General features: G+C 33.2%; 1 protein-coding gene and 1 pseudogene across 2 annotated transcripts; both read right to left on the reverse strand.

The window, feature by feature from the left end:
- Window positions 1-3,829: 3,829 nt before the first annotated feature.
- LOC147390292 (cysteine-rich receptor-like protein kinase 25) lies at window positions 3,830-8,176 on the reverse strand. 2 transcript variants are annotated; one of them, XM_086458499.1, is made up of 6 exons: window positions 7,334-8,176; window positions 5,989-6,110; window positions 5,631-5,886; window positions 5,288-5,525; window positions 4,889-5,039; window positions 3,830-4,270 (listed from the first exon to the last, which is right to left on the reverse strand). In XM_086458499.1, the coding sequence occupies exons 1-6, from the start codon at window positions 8,139-8,141 to the stop codon at window positions 3,959-3,961; spliced, it is 1,887 nt and encodes a 628-aa protein (XP_086314625.1). In that variant the 5' UTR covers window positions 8,142-8,176; the 3' UTR covers window positions 3,830-3,958. The 2 variants fall into 2 exon arrangements, with proteins under 2 accessions (XP_086314625.1, XP_086314626.1); XM_086458500.1 differs by having other exon boundaries at window positions 5,676-5,886; window positions 7,334-8,175.
- A 1,324-nt stretch (window positions 8,177-9,500) lies between these two features.
- LOC147390293 (antimicrobial ginkbilobin-2-like protein) lies at window positions 9,501-14,613 on the reverse strand (annotated as a pseudogene).
- Window positions 14,614-15,833: the final 1,220 nt, after the last annotated feature.

Below are 15,833 nucleotides of genomic sequence, written 5' to 3' on the forward strand. Positions count from 1 at the left end.
ATAATTTAACTAGTGACATGTAGATGGTATATTATAAGAGTATTACATGGGATGAATCATTCCAAATTTAGAATGTAATCTATTTTAATCATCATCATGGTTTAAATCAATCATTTAGTTATTCAAATCTAATTCTAAATAATATGGTATATCACAATACACCTTATTATATTATATCTTATGCAATACTCTAATATATATAAAGTCTACGCATGAAAATGACACAAACAAAGAAGAGAAATTGAAGAAAACCATCGCTCAATTTTGGTCAGTTTGGATTGGCATGAGATTAATGTTTTAGTAATACTTGGATTGATGAAGATGAATTATGGGCTTGTGATTCTATTAATAAGACTTGGAAGTAGTCAACATTTTTGATAAACAAAGTCATAATATCTGTGTCCATGTGGAATAAGTGGAATATTAAAGATTCATTAGAAAGGTAAGAGAGATTGGCGTGAGTGACAAGTTATTTGGTCCTTAGCGTTGAGGCAACGCTGCATGTGACCAACACGCCAACCATGGATTAAATATGCTAAAAGTTTGACGTCCTACACTTGAAATGTCTTCTGGTACACTTAATGGGACCCGCTAACCCTAGAAGGTATCTTTCGGTCGACCTTAACATTAGCGGTCAACTTTATTTGTAACTTTTACTATTAAATTTGATATTTATTATAGGGGAAATTATCAAAAAAATAAAAATAAAAAATAAATATTTATTAAAAAAATCTTAAATTTAACGAAATTCGTTTTGAGAACCTTATTCGACCCTTAAAGGGCCGAAATTTTCTCTCTCCTATTAATTTCAAATTAAATTCGAATATTTTAAAACTTATTATTAATTTTAAATATTAAATATAAAATAAAAAATTTGAATTTAATATTTTAAAAATCATTATTAATTTTTTATTTTATATTTAATATTTAAAATTAATAACGATTTTTAAAATATTAGAATTTAATTTGAAATTAATAGGAGAGAGAAAATTTCGACCATTAAAGGGCTGAAATTTTCTCTCTCCTATTTTTAATAATTTTAAAAATTATTTTTTAAATGATCTGGAGGAGAGAAAAATTATTTAGCCCTTTAAAGGTCGAACTAGGTTCCAAAAACGAATTTCATTAAATTTAATTTAGGATTTTTTTAATAAATATTTTTTATTTTTTATTTTTTTTAATAATTTTCCCTTTATTATAAATCATTGAATAGATTATGTTTGGATGTTGTAGGCATCAAAATATCAAAGGACCCTATAGCTTTTCAAATTATAAAGAAGACCATAAAAATTAAAATTGTGCTTACATAAATTTGGGTCATTGATTGGGGTAGGTCTATTATAGTATGGGCTTCGACGAATAGAGTCCATGATCAAAATAAAGTTAAGTGATCCGCATTAAGTATTGAGCCCATACACCCAAATACAAATGGGTTAGTCCATGGTTAAATCCAAAACCCACTAAAATGGGTTGGATCAATAACCAAATACCAATTAAATTAATTATGAAAAATCTGATTAAGTTGGAGTCATATTTGAAAATATCTTTTTACCTTATATCTATAAATACCAAAGCCTCTCTAATTTGAAAGGGGAAGGGAATCATTTTCTCTTAAAAGACAGAAGTTTTCAAGCCCTCCTCACGAGACAAAGTAAAATTCTTCAAGAAAGATTTTGATTTTGATTAAAGAGAAGATCAAGCTTAAAAGTCATTCTTCAGAAATCAAAAAATCATTTTCAGACAATAAAGTGTGAAGTTCAAGAAAGAAAATCTACATAAACTTCTACATAAGATAAAGCTCAAAATCTCTTATTCAGAAGTTAAGAAATTCTTCTCAGCAGATAAAACATAAAGTCCGAAGAGAAGAAAATCTACAAAAGTTTTTACAGAAAATTAAACACAAACAAAACTACTGTCAAAATAATCTTCTTAGCTGATCACACGTAAAGTCAAAAGAGAATAAAGCTACACACATCATTTTTATTTTTGTATTTAACTATTAATCAGAGAAAAACATTGAGATTTGTATTCTTATTTTTATCAAAATCAATAAATTCTTTTGCGATTTTATTTCACAAATCTCGAGGTAGGTCTGTGAAATTTATTGTCAACAGATGTTAATTTTCCTTTCTTCTAGTCTTTATATATGTTAGAGTATTGCATAGGATGCAATGTAATAAAGTGTATCGTGCTACACCATATCATTTAGGATTAGATTTGAATAACTAAAAGATTGATTTAGATCATGATGATGATTAGGATAGATTATATTTTAGATTTGGAATGATTCATCTTATGTAATACTCTAACAATATATCTTTTATGTAGTATGTATCAGTAATTAAATTATTATTACTTATTTTTTTTATAGGTGGTACAAGTATCACTAGCATAGGGCATTGAGTTTATTTTCCTTTAATTTAATGAAATTTTTGTGCATCTAATCTTGAGTTACTTTCAAGCAAATAACTCTTATCAAACTGGACTTTTTTATTTTGCTATGATAGCAAGGTTAGTGGTCAGTAATCAATGGTTGAAGGCTAGTTTTGTTCCTCGACGAAAGTTAACATTGTTGATTGACAATGAGCTAATGATAGATTTTAATTTTTTAAGAAATCAGATTTCATCCTTCACTTTTTTTTTCTTGATTGATTTTATGTTGGTTACATCATGAGCTTGTACAACCTTGTCATAATTATTTCTCTAAAGTACCCTGTTCCTTCTAAATAAGTTTTAGTTGGCACTCCAGCAACCCATTAGTAAGAAGTTTTGAAATAATGATGCGGCTTCTATTACTTTAGAGTTTACCTATTTGGTGATCCTTCAGAGGAAAAAATAATGATGCGGCTTCAATGACGCACCCATATGATTTTGGAGCTGCTTCATTTTTCATAGCCTCAATTGTGGAAAATACTTCTAACAACAAATTTATGGTATTTTCGATTCCCTCTAACAACAAATTACGATCTGAGAAGTGTGCCAATATTTTTTTTTTTAAAGTTTCAATTCCCTCCTCAATTCTCTCTCATTTTTCTAGTTGAGTTCTGATCAATCTCCTAAAATCACCTCAAAAACCCCAGAGCTAATTCCCCTTTTCTGAGAAGTTGAGAGCGGATGTTCTAAAAAAAAAATTGAAACAATATATATATATATATATATAGGGTCCCGATCAATGGCTAACTTTTTGGCAAAACATTTTTCAAAATATGAGTTAGAAGTTTTGGAATGGGCTGATTTTTGGTGAGGATGATCTCTACGGTGAGGAGATCATCATCACCAAAAATCAGCCCATTCCAAAACTTCTAACCTCATCAAAAATGTTTACAAAAAATGGTCGGTCCACGATTTTTCAACTTGTAAACATGGGTTAGAAGTTTTGGAATGGGCTGATTTTTGGTGAGGATGATCTCCACGGTGGAGATCATCCTTACCAAAAATCAGCCCATTCCAAAACTTCTAACCTATGTTTTGAAAAATGTTTTGCCAAAAAGTTAGCCATTGAACGCTACCCATATAGGGTCCCGTTCAATGGCTAACTTTTAGGCAAACTTTTTGGCAAAACATTTTTCAAAACATGGGTTAAAAGTTTTGGAATGGGCTGATTTTTGGTGAGGACGATCTCCTCTTCCAAAACTTCTAACCCCATGTTTTTACAAGTTGAAAAATCGTGGACCGTCCATTTTTTGTAAATCATTTTTGATGGGGTTAGAAGTTTTGTAGATCATCCTCACCAAAAATCAGCCTATTCCAAAACTTCTAACCCATGTTTTGAAAAATGTTTTGCCAAAATGTTTGGTGTATATATATATATATATATATATATATATAATGAGAATAAAAGGCCACAATTACCTAGCATTGCACATGTTTTCATATAACCTGATTACATTTGGCCATTGCACCTGTTTGATGTCAGTGAAAAGCCATTGTTAATAATTCCGATATAATCCAATATGATTTATCGAGGGTATATCTCGGTATCTGACATCTCATTCACAGACGATGGTGGTGTTAAGTCACTTGTAAGTGTGTTTGAATTCATTCTACCATGCAGGCAAAATGCTGGTCGTGAAGGTACAGCAAGAGTGCCAGAATAATAGCTACCAAGCATAAGAACAATAGTTGCCATGGTTGGTCTGTCAGACACATCTTCTTGGACACATAACAGCCCAATGTGGATGCATCTCATCACTTCACTTGTAGAGAAACTAGACCTCAATGTTGGATCTATCAACTCTAAAGCTGTTCCCTCCTTCCAATGTCTCCATGCCTGTAACAATAATTCAACGTGTATTCATAATTTCAAATCTAAAGTGTTTGCCAATGTACAAACCAAAAGTCAGTTAAGCTGGATCAATTTCAGTGGATGTGGTAGTCTCAACTTGGGACATTTAAACATACCACTCCAAGTTTTGGTAAATATTTAAGATACCCCCGCTGTGTTTTCAAACTAATTGATGGCATATCCCTTTTGTTTTTGGTGGTTAAACCTCAAAGTTGTTTTGCAATGTGTCAAACCAACTGAGCTATGGGTCTAAGCCCAATTAATGGCATGTCCTTTGATCTCAGTCTTCTCTGAGATACTAATAAAAATGACCTAAATGTCCTCGCATCTTCATCTTCTAGTAAAAAAAACTCAGATTTTTCTAGCTGAAATGGTAAATTATTTTTAAGCTACGATGTCTTCAACCTCTTGTACAAAACCCTCAATTTTTAAGCTACAACCTCTTCAATCACTTTTTTAGTTAGGCTCTCAGAGAAGACCAAGGCTAATGGATATGCAATCAATCTGAAAACATAGCATGGCAACTCAAATATTCAACAAAAGTGTATGTTTATATCACACAATTGATTATAAAATAAAAATATATATGACCAAATCACTCACATAGCTTAGAAGGTTTTCAAAATGCTCTAATTCACAGAAACTGTTGTTTTTCTGACCACTTAAAGTCTCCAGAAGCAAAACACCGAAACTATAGACATCGGACTTCACTGAGAATCGCCCATGCATTGCGTACTCTGGGGACATATATCCACTGCATGACATTACCAATAACAAATTTACTTGATATGAAACATGATATCTTGCTTTAATTTTTTTATTTTAATAAACATATTTCTGCTTGCTTGTATTTTTTTTATTTTTTTTCTAAATATCCTGAAAACCTTAACATGGATATGCCTTCCTAAAAACATTTTCGTCCTCCATAGATTTAAAGCAAAGGATAATATACTGAAATTTTATGGAATATTGAACTACATATTGTTGAGGTGTAATACTTACTATGTTCCAACAATTCTGTCAGTAATCCCTTGAGTTTGGTCCACTACAAAAAGCCTTGCCATGCCGAAATCTGAAATTTTGGGGTTCATCTCTGCATCTAACAAAATATTGCTGACTTTGAGGTCTCGATGAATAATCCTATGCCGAGAATCTTCATGAAGATAGAGAAGCCCTCGGGCAATCCCTACTATGATTTTGTAACGCATTACCCAATTCAAAGCAGCACGCTTTTTTGGATCTACATTTTGTCCACATAAAATTTCAAGTTAGGCCAAAAATAATATAGCAAGTATTTATCAAACCATTCATACTTTGCGCTAGTGTGAAGACCATAAAGCAATACTGTTAAATAAGGAATCTCTCAATTGATGGAGCATTGGATCCAAACCAAATATAAATTGATCGAGGCTTTTGTTGGGCACAAACTCATAGATCAGGAGCTTTTCTTCTCCTTCAATGCAGAAACCTAGGAGCTTAACAAGATTCCTATGTTGAAGCTTAGCCACTAATAGAACCTCATTCTTAAATTGTTCTTCCCCTTGTCCCGAATTTCTAGAGAGCCTCTTAACTGCTATCTCTTGTCCATCGGATAGCCTACCCTGAGAAACATATAACAAGAATGTGAATGAATAAAATAAAAAAACAACTTAGATCATATAAAATTCTTCGTTTTTCTAGCATGTTAATCTTTTAATAATTACCTTGTAAACAACACCAAATCCACCTTTACCAAGCTTATTAGCATCACTGAAATTGTCAGTTGCAGCTTCTAAAGTATCAAAGTGGAATCGCAATGATTCCAAACTTGTAATCTGCTCCCCATCTTTTCCAACGTAAGGATAATGGAAAATATGAGACAAACGAGTAAAGAGTAAAGATTATTGATGTTTGAGGTGTAACATTCAACAATTTGGATTACCAAGTACCAGTTTCCTCACCACATTGCGGCAGAAATGTTTAACAAAGCTTATGTATACTCACAGTGTTGAGATCAAAGTTGGTAAATAAGATGGTTACTAATTATTTCTGAAAACGGTAATTTACTATTTTCAGAAATATTTTACTTTACCAAAACTGTAAAAACAGTAATTTTCATATTTTTGATACTGAAAATACCTTTTTTGTTGGAAAGATCTTTTTGACGTTATATAAAATACATTCTGATCTCATGTCAAAATGATCTTTGACACTGTATAAAATACATTATAATTTTATGTCAGAAGGATCTTTCCGACAAAAAAAGATATTTTCGATAGCAAAAATATTGAAGTTATTATTTTTACTATTTTGGTAAAATAAAATATTTTCGAAAACTAAAAATTACCGTTTTCAAAAATAAGATATACAGTTTACTATTTTGGTAAATAATCGATATGACGTGCATGTTTTGGTAAATTTGCCTTAATAAAAACTACTTACTATCTACTTTTTTCCTTTTCCTCCTTCGTGATGAAAAGCGTATGATGATTATATAGAGAAGTACGAATCAGTCCGGTTTTTAAAACAATGCTTTAGCCTTTATGCCTAAAGGGAAACATAGTCGCAAAATTCATGTATTTTTTTCCGAAAATTCATAAAATTCTCAAAATAAGGGATCAGCCTAATAAAGGAAATTTATTGATTAATGGCTGAATATGATAACATTTAAATTTTCATCTTCAAAATTTCATTTTCTAAAACATTCAAATCTCTGTTTTAGTGAGGGTGAAGATGAATCATTCTGTGAAGAAATCCAAAATCATATATCATTGCTACAATTCCCGAAACTTCCCCAATTTTTCTTTTACAAAATTTTCACCAACTTATCCAAATTAATTGAATTGAACCCCACCCGTTCAAATAGTTGCTGAATCCGAACTTGGCCGTGATGAAGGTTCACAATAGCCTTAATAGTATTGATCTCTAGGAAATTTATGTTTTTCAACCAAAATTATTGAAGTGAGGATTTGAAGAATAGAAGACCCTCTACTTTTGGTATCCTTTTTTGAATTTAAAATCCAAATTAAAAACTGTACTAATAAATCTCAGGATAATCCATGTACTTACGAGCTGTATTAGTTATATTTGTGACCGAAATCCCTGGCCGTGTTAGAGGAGGAGGTGGTGCAGGCGCAGCAGCTACTACGGACCCATAAAACGGATATATATCATACCTCAAACAACAACTTGGTTGAATTAGTCGTCCACCTTGTTTCCCACTGCAGCAAACTGGAATCCCATGCACAGCATGTAATAAGCATTTCTTGCAATCACTTTGAGTTAAATCTGGAGTGCACTGTACTAGCCCATATCTCTTGTCCAAGTTCATAAACGAAGCCTCTCCAGTCGCGAATTTAGCTTCCGAAGTTCCATTGGCAGCTTTATTTATAAGGTCATCCATCAATTCCTCCAATATCGCACCAAATCGATCTGGGTTCGAGACATTGTTCACTTTTGATAAGAAGAGACTCGGTTTTTCTTGCAAAGTGGAGAAGATGGATCGATTTGAATACCTCACCATACAAAATTCATGCCATATAATTGATTCTTTCTGGGTTGGACAAAGTTTGATGATATCCTTGATTGCACTCTCCACGCAATTCTTGCAGATCTCGGTGGTAACGTCGCCTCTGCAATGGAAAATTCCATATGCTTTATCTGGAGGATCTCGACCAATGGTGGTGTTGTAAAATTTTTTATTGTTTTTGGTATTAGAAGATAAAGAAGAGAGTAGAAGGTTGAGATTATGATGAAATGGGCTATTAGTAGTGTAATTAGCTCCTTCACAGAAGTGGTGCTCATAGGTGAGTTGTGCAGTTGTGAGACAAGCGTGGATGACACAGAGGAAGAAGCAGAGCAATTGGAAGAAACCCATGGTTTGCTTTTGGCCAACCAATTTTGGATTGAAAGGAAGTAATTTTTTTAATGTTCTAGTTTTATCAATGAAGATGAATTATTGTGGTTGGAATATTGGAATAGTCTTTAGAAGACTTGTTGGAATAGTCAACATTTTTGTCAAGTGATAGTTCAGGGCCGGCTCCATATAATTAAGTTGAGGCCTAAGGCGAAAGCTCCTTTTTAATATTTTGATATATTAATATAACTAATATTAACTAATTATAAATATAATAAAATTTTACTTGAAATCCATTTTTCTCATTTTTTTTAATATGTAAATTATTATAAATAAATAATAAGGCTAATCCGCTTAAAATCATGAAAAGGTTCAAATTAAATCCAAAATAGGATTAAAAAAACATTCCTTTGATGATTAAAAAATAAACTAACAAAAAATAATAATTAAATTAGTTAATTTTGTGAGATTTAATTTAGAACAAATAGATCCATTAAAAAATGATGATGATGAAGAAAGCAAGATTAATTTTATTTTTTGACTAATCCAAATTTTAAATTTATCTTAATATATAAGTATGATGTCCTTTTCCCTTCATGCTTCAAACTAAATTGAATCTCTAACTATATTCTTTAAGGTGTGTAATTAAAGAGAGGTTATGTGTGTGAGAAAGAAGATGGAGGTCATAGGAAGAGAGAAGTGTGTTGAAAATTTTAGTATAAAAAAAAAAGAAATTACATGAAAATAATTATTATTTTTAAACCTCTAAATTGGTGAACTTTTAAAGTTTTATTTTATTTATTTTTTTATGTACAAATTACAACGGTAAAGAGGAGATCTAGGGTGTAAAATTTCCACCCTAAGAATTTTCAACAAAAATTATTTATTTGTGAGAGCTTTTCTCATCTTTTGGGACAAGGGTTTATTGAAAATTAAAAGTTATTTTACTATGATTTCTACCGTGAAAATCGATCCCAAAATGGTGTCTACATATCACCTTTTAGGGAGGAGTTTGAAACACAGCGTATCTTACTATATATTATAAGAACGGGGCACGGTTTTAGATCCCTACCAATCTTAAAATAAATTATTTTATTTTATTAATGTGGGGGTCTTAGGCCATTGCCTAAATAACCTTAAGGTTGAGGTCGCCTAGAGAGGGTTGTGATTGTGAAGCCCAACTTTGAAAGGCCCATTAATTAGTGCTTCTGATGGATACTGAAGGCAAGTTGAGAACTCCTCTCAACCATACATTTGATAGGGGCAGCGATGAGGTGACTAGAGAGAGGATAAGATTACGATTTACGAGTTACAATTACAAGTACTAATGAAAATTTTGGGTGACCTCTGCAGCGTAAACCAAGAGTCGTGATAATCATACTACCCACTTAGCATACTCAATCGACTACCTGACATGGCAAGTTTGGAATTCGTAGATCTGTGCTCTTTGGGAAACATGTTTCCTTCGAGATATACTTTTTTACTGGGAAATTCAGTCATGTATCCCCAAGAGCGTAGATCTACAGTTTCTAAACTTTTCACATCAGGATAGTCGATTGAGTTTGCCATATGAGGTAGTTGATTATCACGATTCTTAACATAAAGCATGGCTGAAATGGGAATATTCCAAGATTTATGAATCCTTAGGAATATACTTCCCACTGTCATTTCAAATTAGTATCCAATAAATTACTTTAGCATTTTTCATTCTATTGAAACATTCACCGGGCACAAAAACTCCTTTATTTTATCAAGTTTGTGTGTGAACAAATCTTGTTTTATGAATCAGATCAGCATGATTTACTAAGTAAAATTTCAAATCTTAGTAAGTGTTGTTGGGCCTACATGAATTATCAAATCGGCAATCCAATGTTATAGTCTTTTAGATTTCTTGAAAAAATTCATATTAAAAAAAAAAAATAAAATCATTTTTAAGTTTGATTAAAATTATTAAAATGAATGACTATCAACTCACAATTTTAACACTAAAATTCAAGATGACTATTAACTATTTTCTATTCTTTTTAAACTTTTAGGAATGTTATCCTTTATAACCTTGTGGCATTAGATCATGTTTTTAGATGTCACAAGTGATGTGGTTAGATCCACTCCACGATATATTAAGTAACAAATTAACTTCATCAAATTGAATTTTATGACGCAGATCCCCAATCCAAGGTTTGTTGGGAGACAAACTTGATAAAGTAAGGTTGGGTTGTAACAAACTCATAACGTATGGTTCACATGGAGTTGTCAAAGCTCCAAGTTTCAAATTTCATAAAGTATGCTCCGAGTTTCAAATTTCACAAAGTATGGTTCACATGGAGTTGTCAAAGCTCCGAGTTTCAAATTTCATAAAGTATGCTCCGAGTTTCAAATTTCACAAAGTAAGGTTCACATGGAGTTGTCAAAGCTCCGAGTTTCACATGGAGTTGTCAAAGCTCCGAGTTTCAAATTTCATAAAGTATGCTCCAGAGTTTCAAATTTCACAAAGTATGGTTCACATGGAGTTGTCAAAGCTCCGAGTTTCAAATTTCATATAGTATGGTTCACATGGAGTTGTCAGAGCTCCGAGTTTTTGTCACAAAAATGCAACAGTTAGTTCTACGGACAAATCTCCAAAGATCTCTTCGCGCGCGCGCACACACTCTCTCTCTCTCTCACCCACCCACCCACCTTAGCCCTCTCATACTAGTGTTTTAACAATCGGATTGGGTTGGACCAGATCCGTTGGTTTCTTCAGGTCTAGTCACTTGAAAAAAACCCAGTTTTATAAAAACACATTGATCCACCCAATTCAACTGGTTGGACCGGTGACCCAGTCAGGTTTGTGAAAGGACTAACTCAATTTTTGAGTAATTTTTAACTTACACTTCCACAATTTGGTTACTATTTGTGATGCCCTTTGTGTTTTGAAATTGGTTACATGCCCCTTTACCTAAGGTCTACTCTTGTAAACTTATGAAAATTAGTATAATTTACTAATATTTTAGTTGTTTGACCAACATGGATTGCTGTATTGGAAAAATAGCATTACAACAATCTAAAATTCATGCCCAATCCAAATTGGAACACATAAAATAAAACTTATAAATATATTTATTTTTCACTTAATTCATGCAAATATCAAATTTCAATTCAAATTTAATAGTGAAAAAGTATCTCTTAAATTTCAAATTCAATACCAATGACAAAATTATCTTTTAAATTCTTAAAATCTACATTCATTTTAAAATAAATAAATAAATAAATAAACCTCTTATAATGTATCCCTACGGCATTGGATCATGTTTTTGAAATAGAGTAACTAAATATTGGAAAAAAACCCAAAAACTAAATTAATATCTCATTTTGAGTCCATCCGGTTTGATCCATCTGTCTGACCAATTTGGACTGACCCAATCAGTCGTACGGGTCGGTTCAGTTTTTAAAACATTGCCTCATACAAAACGTAAGGAATGTATTTTTTTAGTCAGTCTAGCCTGACTAAATTAGTAAGATTTCAAATCTTACTAAGGGTTTTGAGCTCACATGCATCTTGGCATCCAAACACGTAATCAGATTGTAGAGGAAGAAATACTATGAATTTCGAAAAAATATTTCAAAAAGTCATTATTTTTCACCATTGAATTTTAATTTTAAGTTTTGGCAATTCGGTAGTCATTCATTTTCAGCACCTTGGATCAGAGCTTAAAACATAATATTTTCTTTGAATTTTTTGTTTTTTGAATCTAAATATTTTCATGAAACCAAGAAGGTTGTTGTGTTAGATTGTCAATGCAGTATATCAATCCATGTGGGCTCAAAGACCCTTAAAAAGATTTGAAATCTTACTTAGTAAGGAAAGTATTTTTTATTTCAAACATTTGCACAAGGAAGTAACTTGGTTGGTAATTCATAACCATAGATTTTGGAATGACTTGAGTGACAAATTCTGACCAACTTGACAATTCTCAAATCTATGGTAAAGATTTTGGCTGATATTTGGTGTATGTCTGTGAAGGGCTGCACAAGAATTACCAATTGATATTTGATATATATATATATATATCCCCATTTAAACCTAACTAAACTTTTACATAACACCAGTCAAATTATGAAAATGACATTGGGAAAATTTTATTTTGGGGACTCCGCTCTAAGCCCCCACCTTCCGAGGTAAGGCCCCCCTCCCCCCTCCAAGCCCCCAATGAGTTCAGCGCCGAACTAGGTCGGCCTCTCCACTGTGTTAAATGTTGAACAATACTGCTCCCTAATCAGTACCATCGGCTCCACAAACCATAACATACAGGACTGACTTAGTCGTGCTCCCACCCTTACTAAGACTTACTGGGCCCACATGGATTGCCACGCTTGCTAAATAACACCTCATATATCCCTCTAGAGTTTAGTCAAAAATCCACAAAATTGTAACCCACCGTCTTAAATCATGTTGCTTACAAAAATGTCAGTTTTTATACTATCTAATTACGAAAACCCTTTAATTTCTAGATGAATCTTTTGGAGAAAATGAAGAGTATTTTGAGCTTTTTAAATCTTTTTTTCCATGGGACTTTAAGTTGTAAAACTTCACTGTCACGATTATTGAGTTACCACCGAAAATAAAAAATAAAAAAATAGAGGGCATAGCAAGAAAACCTTATACCAGGGTGCATTACGTAATTGTATAAATAAAAAACACAGGTATCTCAAATATGTATTCAACAAAATGTGGAGAACTAGAGGAATATATAAGTTTTAAGAGTCTGGATCTTATGCATAGGGTCGAGGATTGAAACTCTCCTCCTACACCTCAACATGTGCCACATAAGTTATAATCTAAGGAATCAATGTCCAAAATATCGGGATCCACCAATCACATGTACTCACATGCATTGAATGGCATTCCTAATTTACAAAAGTACCTTTGTTAGTTACAAAACTACCCATGTATGCTTGATGTGGCAATCAATGATTAGTCTATGAGTAAAAAACGACTGTTATTCCTGAAGTTCTCTGTAGTGCGGTTAAATGGTTGAGAGAGCTCCACGTGGTCAATACAACAAAATCCCTCTGTTGAAACATCAGAGTTCACAGACCGTTCAATTTCAAGGCCACAAATCAGGCTTTAAAAAGGGGTTTTTTTTTTTTTTTTTTTTTTCAAATCTAATCTAAATCTTGATCATGACATGGTTAATGTGTTCGATTTTAGTTTTCAAGATGGCCTCTCCACTGTTGGAAGAGTACTTTGGGGAACTTAAGGAAAAAAGTCTGTTGTCCAAAATATCTACTTTTTAAAATTTCCTTGAATTGTTTCTTACGTGGCATGTATTGAGGTTTGGGAGGAGGATTTAAATCCTCCACCCTGGGTGCAGACTATCTGGGGCTCATATGTCTAAAGAAAGATACTAGCCTCAAAGGGAGAGGCTATCGATCTCTAGGAAGCTGCATCCTTGGAAAATTCAACTAAGTCCTAGAAAAATAATATTGACCCCGCCTAGGAAAATTATGTGTACAGAACCATAGATCATTTTTCTCAGGATGCACAAGGGAAAAGATTTATGGTTTTGTGCACATGTCAAGTCAAGCGAGTGAATTTCGAGCCAGTTTATCATTAGGCTTTTTTTTTTTTAAGTTAGAATCGAAAAAATTACAATCGTAAATCTCACGATGAGCCAGATAGTGATACTTACGTTTTGTGTTGCCTGGCTGTGTTAGTGGTGGAGAAGCCTTGGGATCATCATAGAAAAGATCTGTCTCGAACCTCAAAAAACAACTTGGTTTAATTATTCTCCCACCTCGTCTTGCACTACAACAATCCGGAATCTAAGCCACAGTAGCTCTTAAGCATGTGTTGCAATCAAATTGAGATAAATCTGATGTGCACTGCACCATCCCATATAATTCCTCAAGGTTTGCTTGTCCAATTGCAAATTTAAGTGTAGAAGATCCATTATCAGCAACTCTTCTTACAAGCTCATCCATCAACTTGTTCAAACTCATATTAAATTGAATTGGGTTTGAGAAAATACTGTTCTCGTTCGCTCCATAGACAGTCAGCCTAAGCTTCATAGTGGAGAAGATAGATCTATTGGAGTACCTTAACATGCACTCATCATACCATATAATTGATTCTTTTTGTGTTGGACAACGTTGGGTGATATTTTTGCTTGCTGTCTCCACACAATTCTTGCAGACTACGGCAGAAACGTCGCCTCTACAAAGGAAAAGGCCATATGCTTTATCATCATCAAGAGGATTTTGGCCTATGGTGGTGTTGAAAAATCCGATACCAGGTGTGGCATTAGATGATAAAGAAGAGAGTAGGAGATTGACATTAACAGGAAATTGGCTATTATTGGTGTAATTCGCTCCTTCACAGAAGTGGTATGCATAGATAGGTTGGGATTGGGCATTGGTGAGACCACAATGAATGAGGATGGAAGAAACAAAACAGAGGAATTGGAAGAAAACCATTGTTTGTTTTTTAGCCAATTTGGATTGAAAAGAAGTAATTAATTATGAAGTTATGGTAGTTATGGGTTAGATGAAGATGAATTATTGATAAGAGTTGGACTAATCAACATTTTGAAAAATCTAAGTCTTCAGATGTTTTAATTATCATTGTGGAAAGAGTCTCGATTTTCTAATTCCCCCCCCCCCCCCCCCAAACTCCCCTGACGTGACTGTGCATAGAACCATAGTTTTTTTCTCGGGATACACAACACACATCAAGGGGAGTTTGTAGAGGGGGGATTCTAGACTCAACCCCATTGACATGACCATTGGGATGTTAGGATTCCGGAGAAAAATGTATTCCTTGAAAAAAGAGTATTAATCCCTAGAAATATCAGAACTGATCTCTAGGAAATCTTCGCTTAATTTCTTCAAATCCTTATCTCATGGTGATGAGGTGGTTAAAAAAGTCCATAATAGAAAAGAGTCTACAGAAATGAAGACAAGCAGTGGTGCACAAACTTCCTACAACACCGTGTTCACTGAGATCCAATGATGTTTTTCCTCGAGTGTACAACACTTGTATCTCGATGAAAAACATCTGTGGTTCTATGCACACTACCACATCAGCGCAGTGTTGTAGGAAGTCACTTTAGAATTAAGATACTTAAACAGGATGGGAGTGAAACTGTGAAGGTTCATTAATACATTGGAAAATGCTAAGCTCACAATGTGTTGACGCTCTCCATTAACATGACAGTTGGGATGGTAGGGATTCGCAAGAAAAATGTATCCCTAAGAAAAAGTGGATTAATCCCTAGAAAAATTGTAAATGATCTTGAGGAAATCTTTGTTTTTCTACAAATCCCAATGGTCATCTGGTGGACTCTCAAGGATAACTTGGACGTGTCACGTAGATATTGGTGATGAAAAAGTCAAGAGGATGGAAAACTATGAACAAAGATTTGGTGTTATAAATTTTCTATGCTAAGTTGATGATTCCATGGCATGACATCACTGTAGTGTAAATAGAAGTGATCGGTTAATACAGAGAAAATTGAGGAGAAAAATTAATTAATTAATAACAGGAAATCTCTGTTCAAAAAGAGAATAGTTCAGAGAAAAAGAAAAAGAAAAAGGAAAAAAGAGGCAGAGCCTCGAGTCTTACTCTTAAACAGTATGTGAATGAAGTTGCCCGGGTTTTAGTGAAGAATCGTGATAATCTGACTACCCCACGTGGCAAACTCAATCGATTACATGACAAGTTTAAGAACCAAA

This window comes from Akebia trifoliata, chromosome 11 (assembly GCF_017979445.1).
Source record: "Akebia trifoliata isolate Shusen 1 chromosome 11, ASM1797944v1, whole genome shotgun sequence".
Taxonomy (NCBI): Eukaryota; Viridiplantae; Streptophyta; class Magnoliopsida; order Ranunculales; family Lardizabalaceae; genus Akebia; species Akebia trifoliata.

Coding starts and splice junctions, on each gene's coding strand:
- LOC147390292 (XM_086458499.1), bottom strand. CDS start 8,141: ATGGGTTTCTTCCAATTGCTCTGCTTCTTCCTCTGTGTCATCCACGCT. Junction 6,111..7,333: donor AAATATAACTAATACAGCTC/GTAAGTACATGG, acceptor ACGTTGGAAAAG/ATGGGGAGCAGATTACAAGT. Junction 5,526..5,630: donor GAGAGATTCCTTATTTAACA/GTATTGCTTTAT, acceptor GACAAAATGTAG/ATCCAAAAAAGCGTGCTGCT.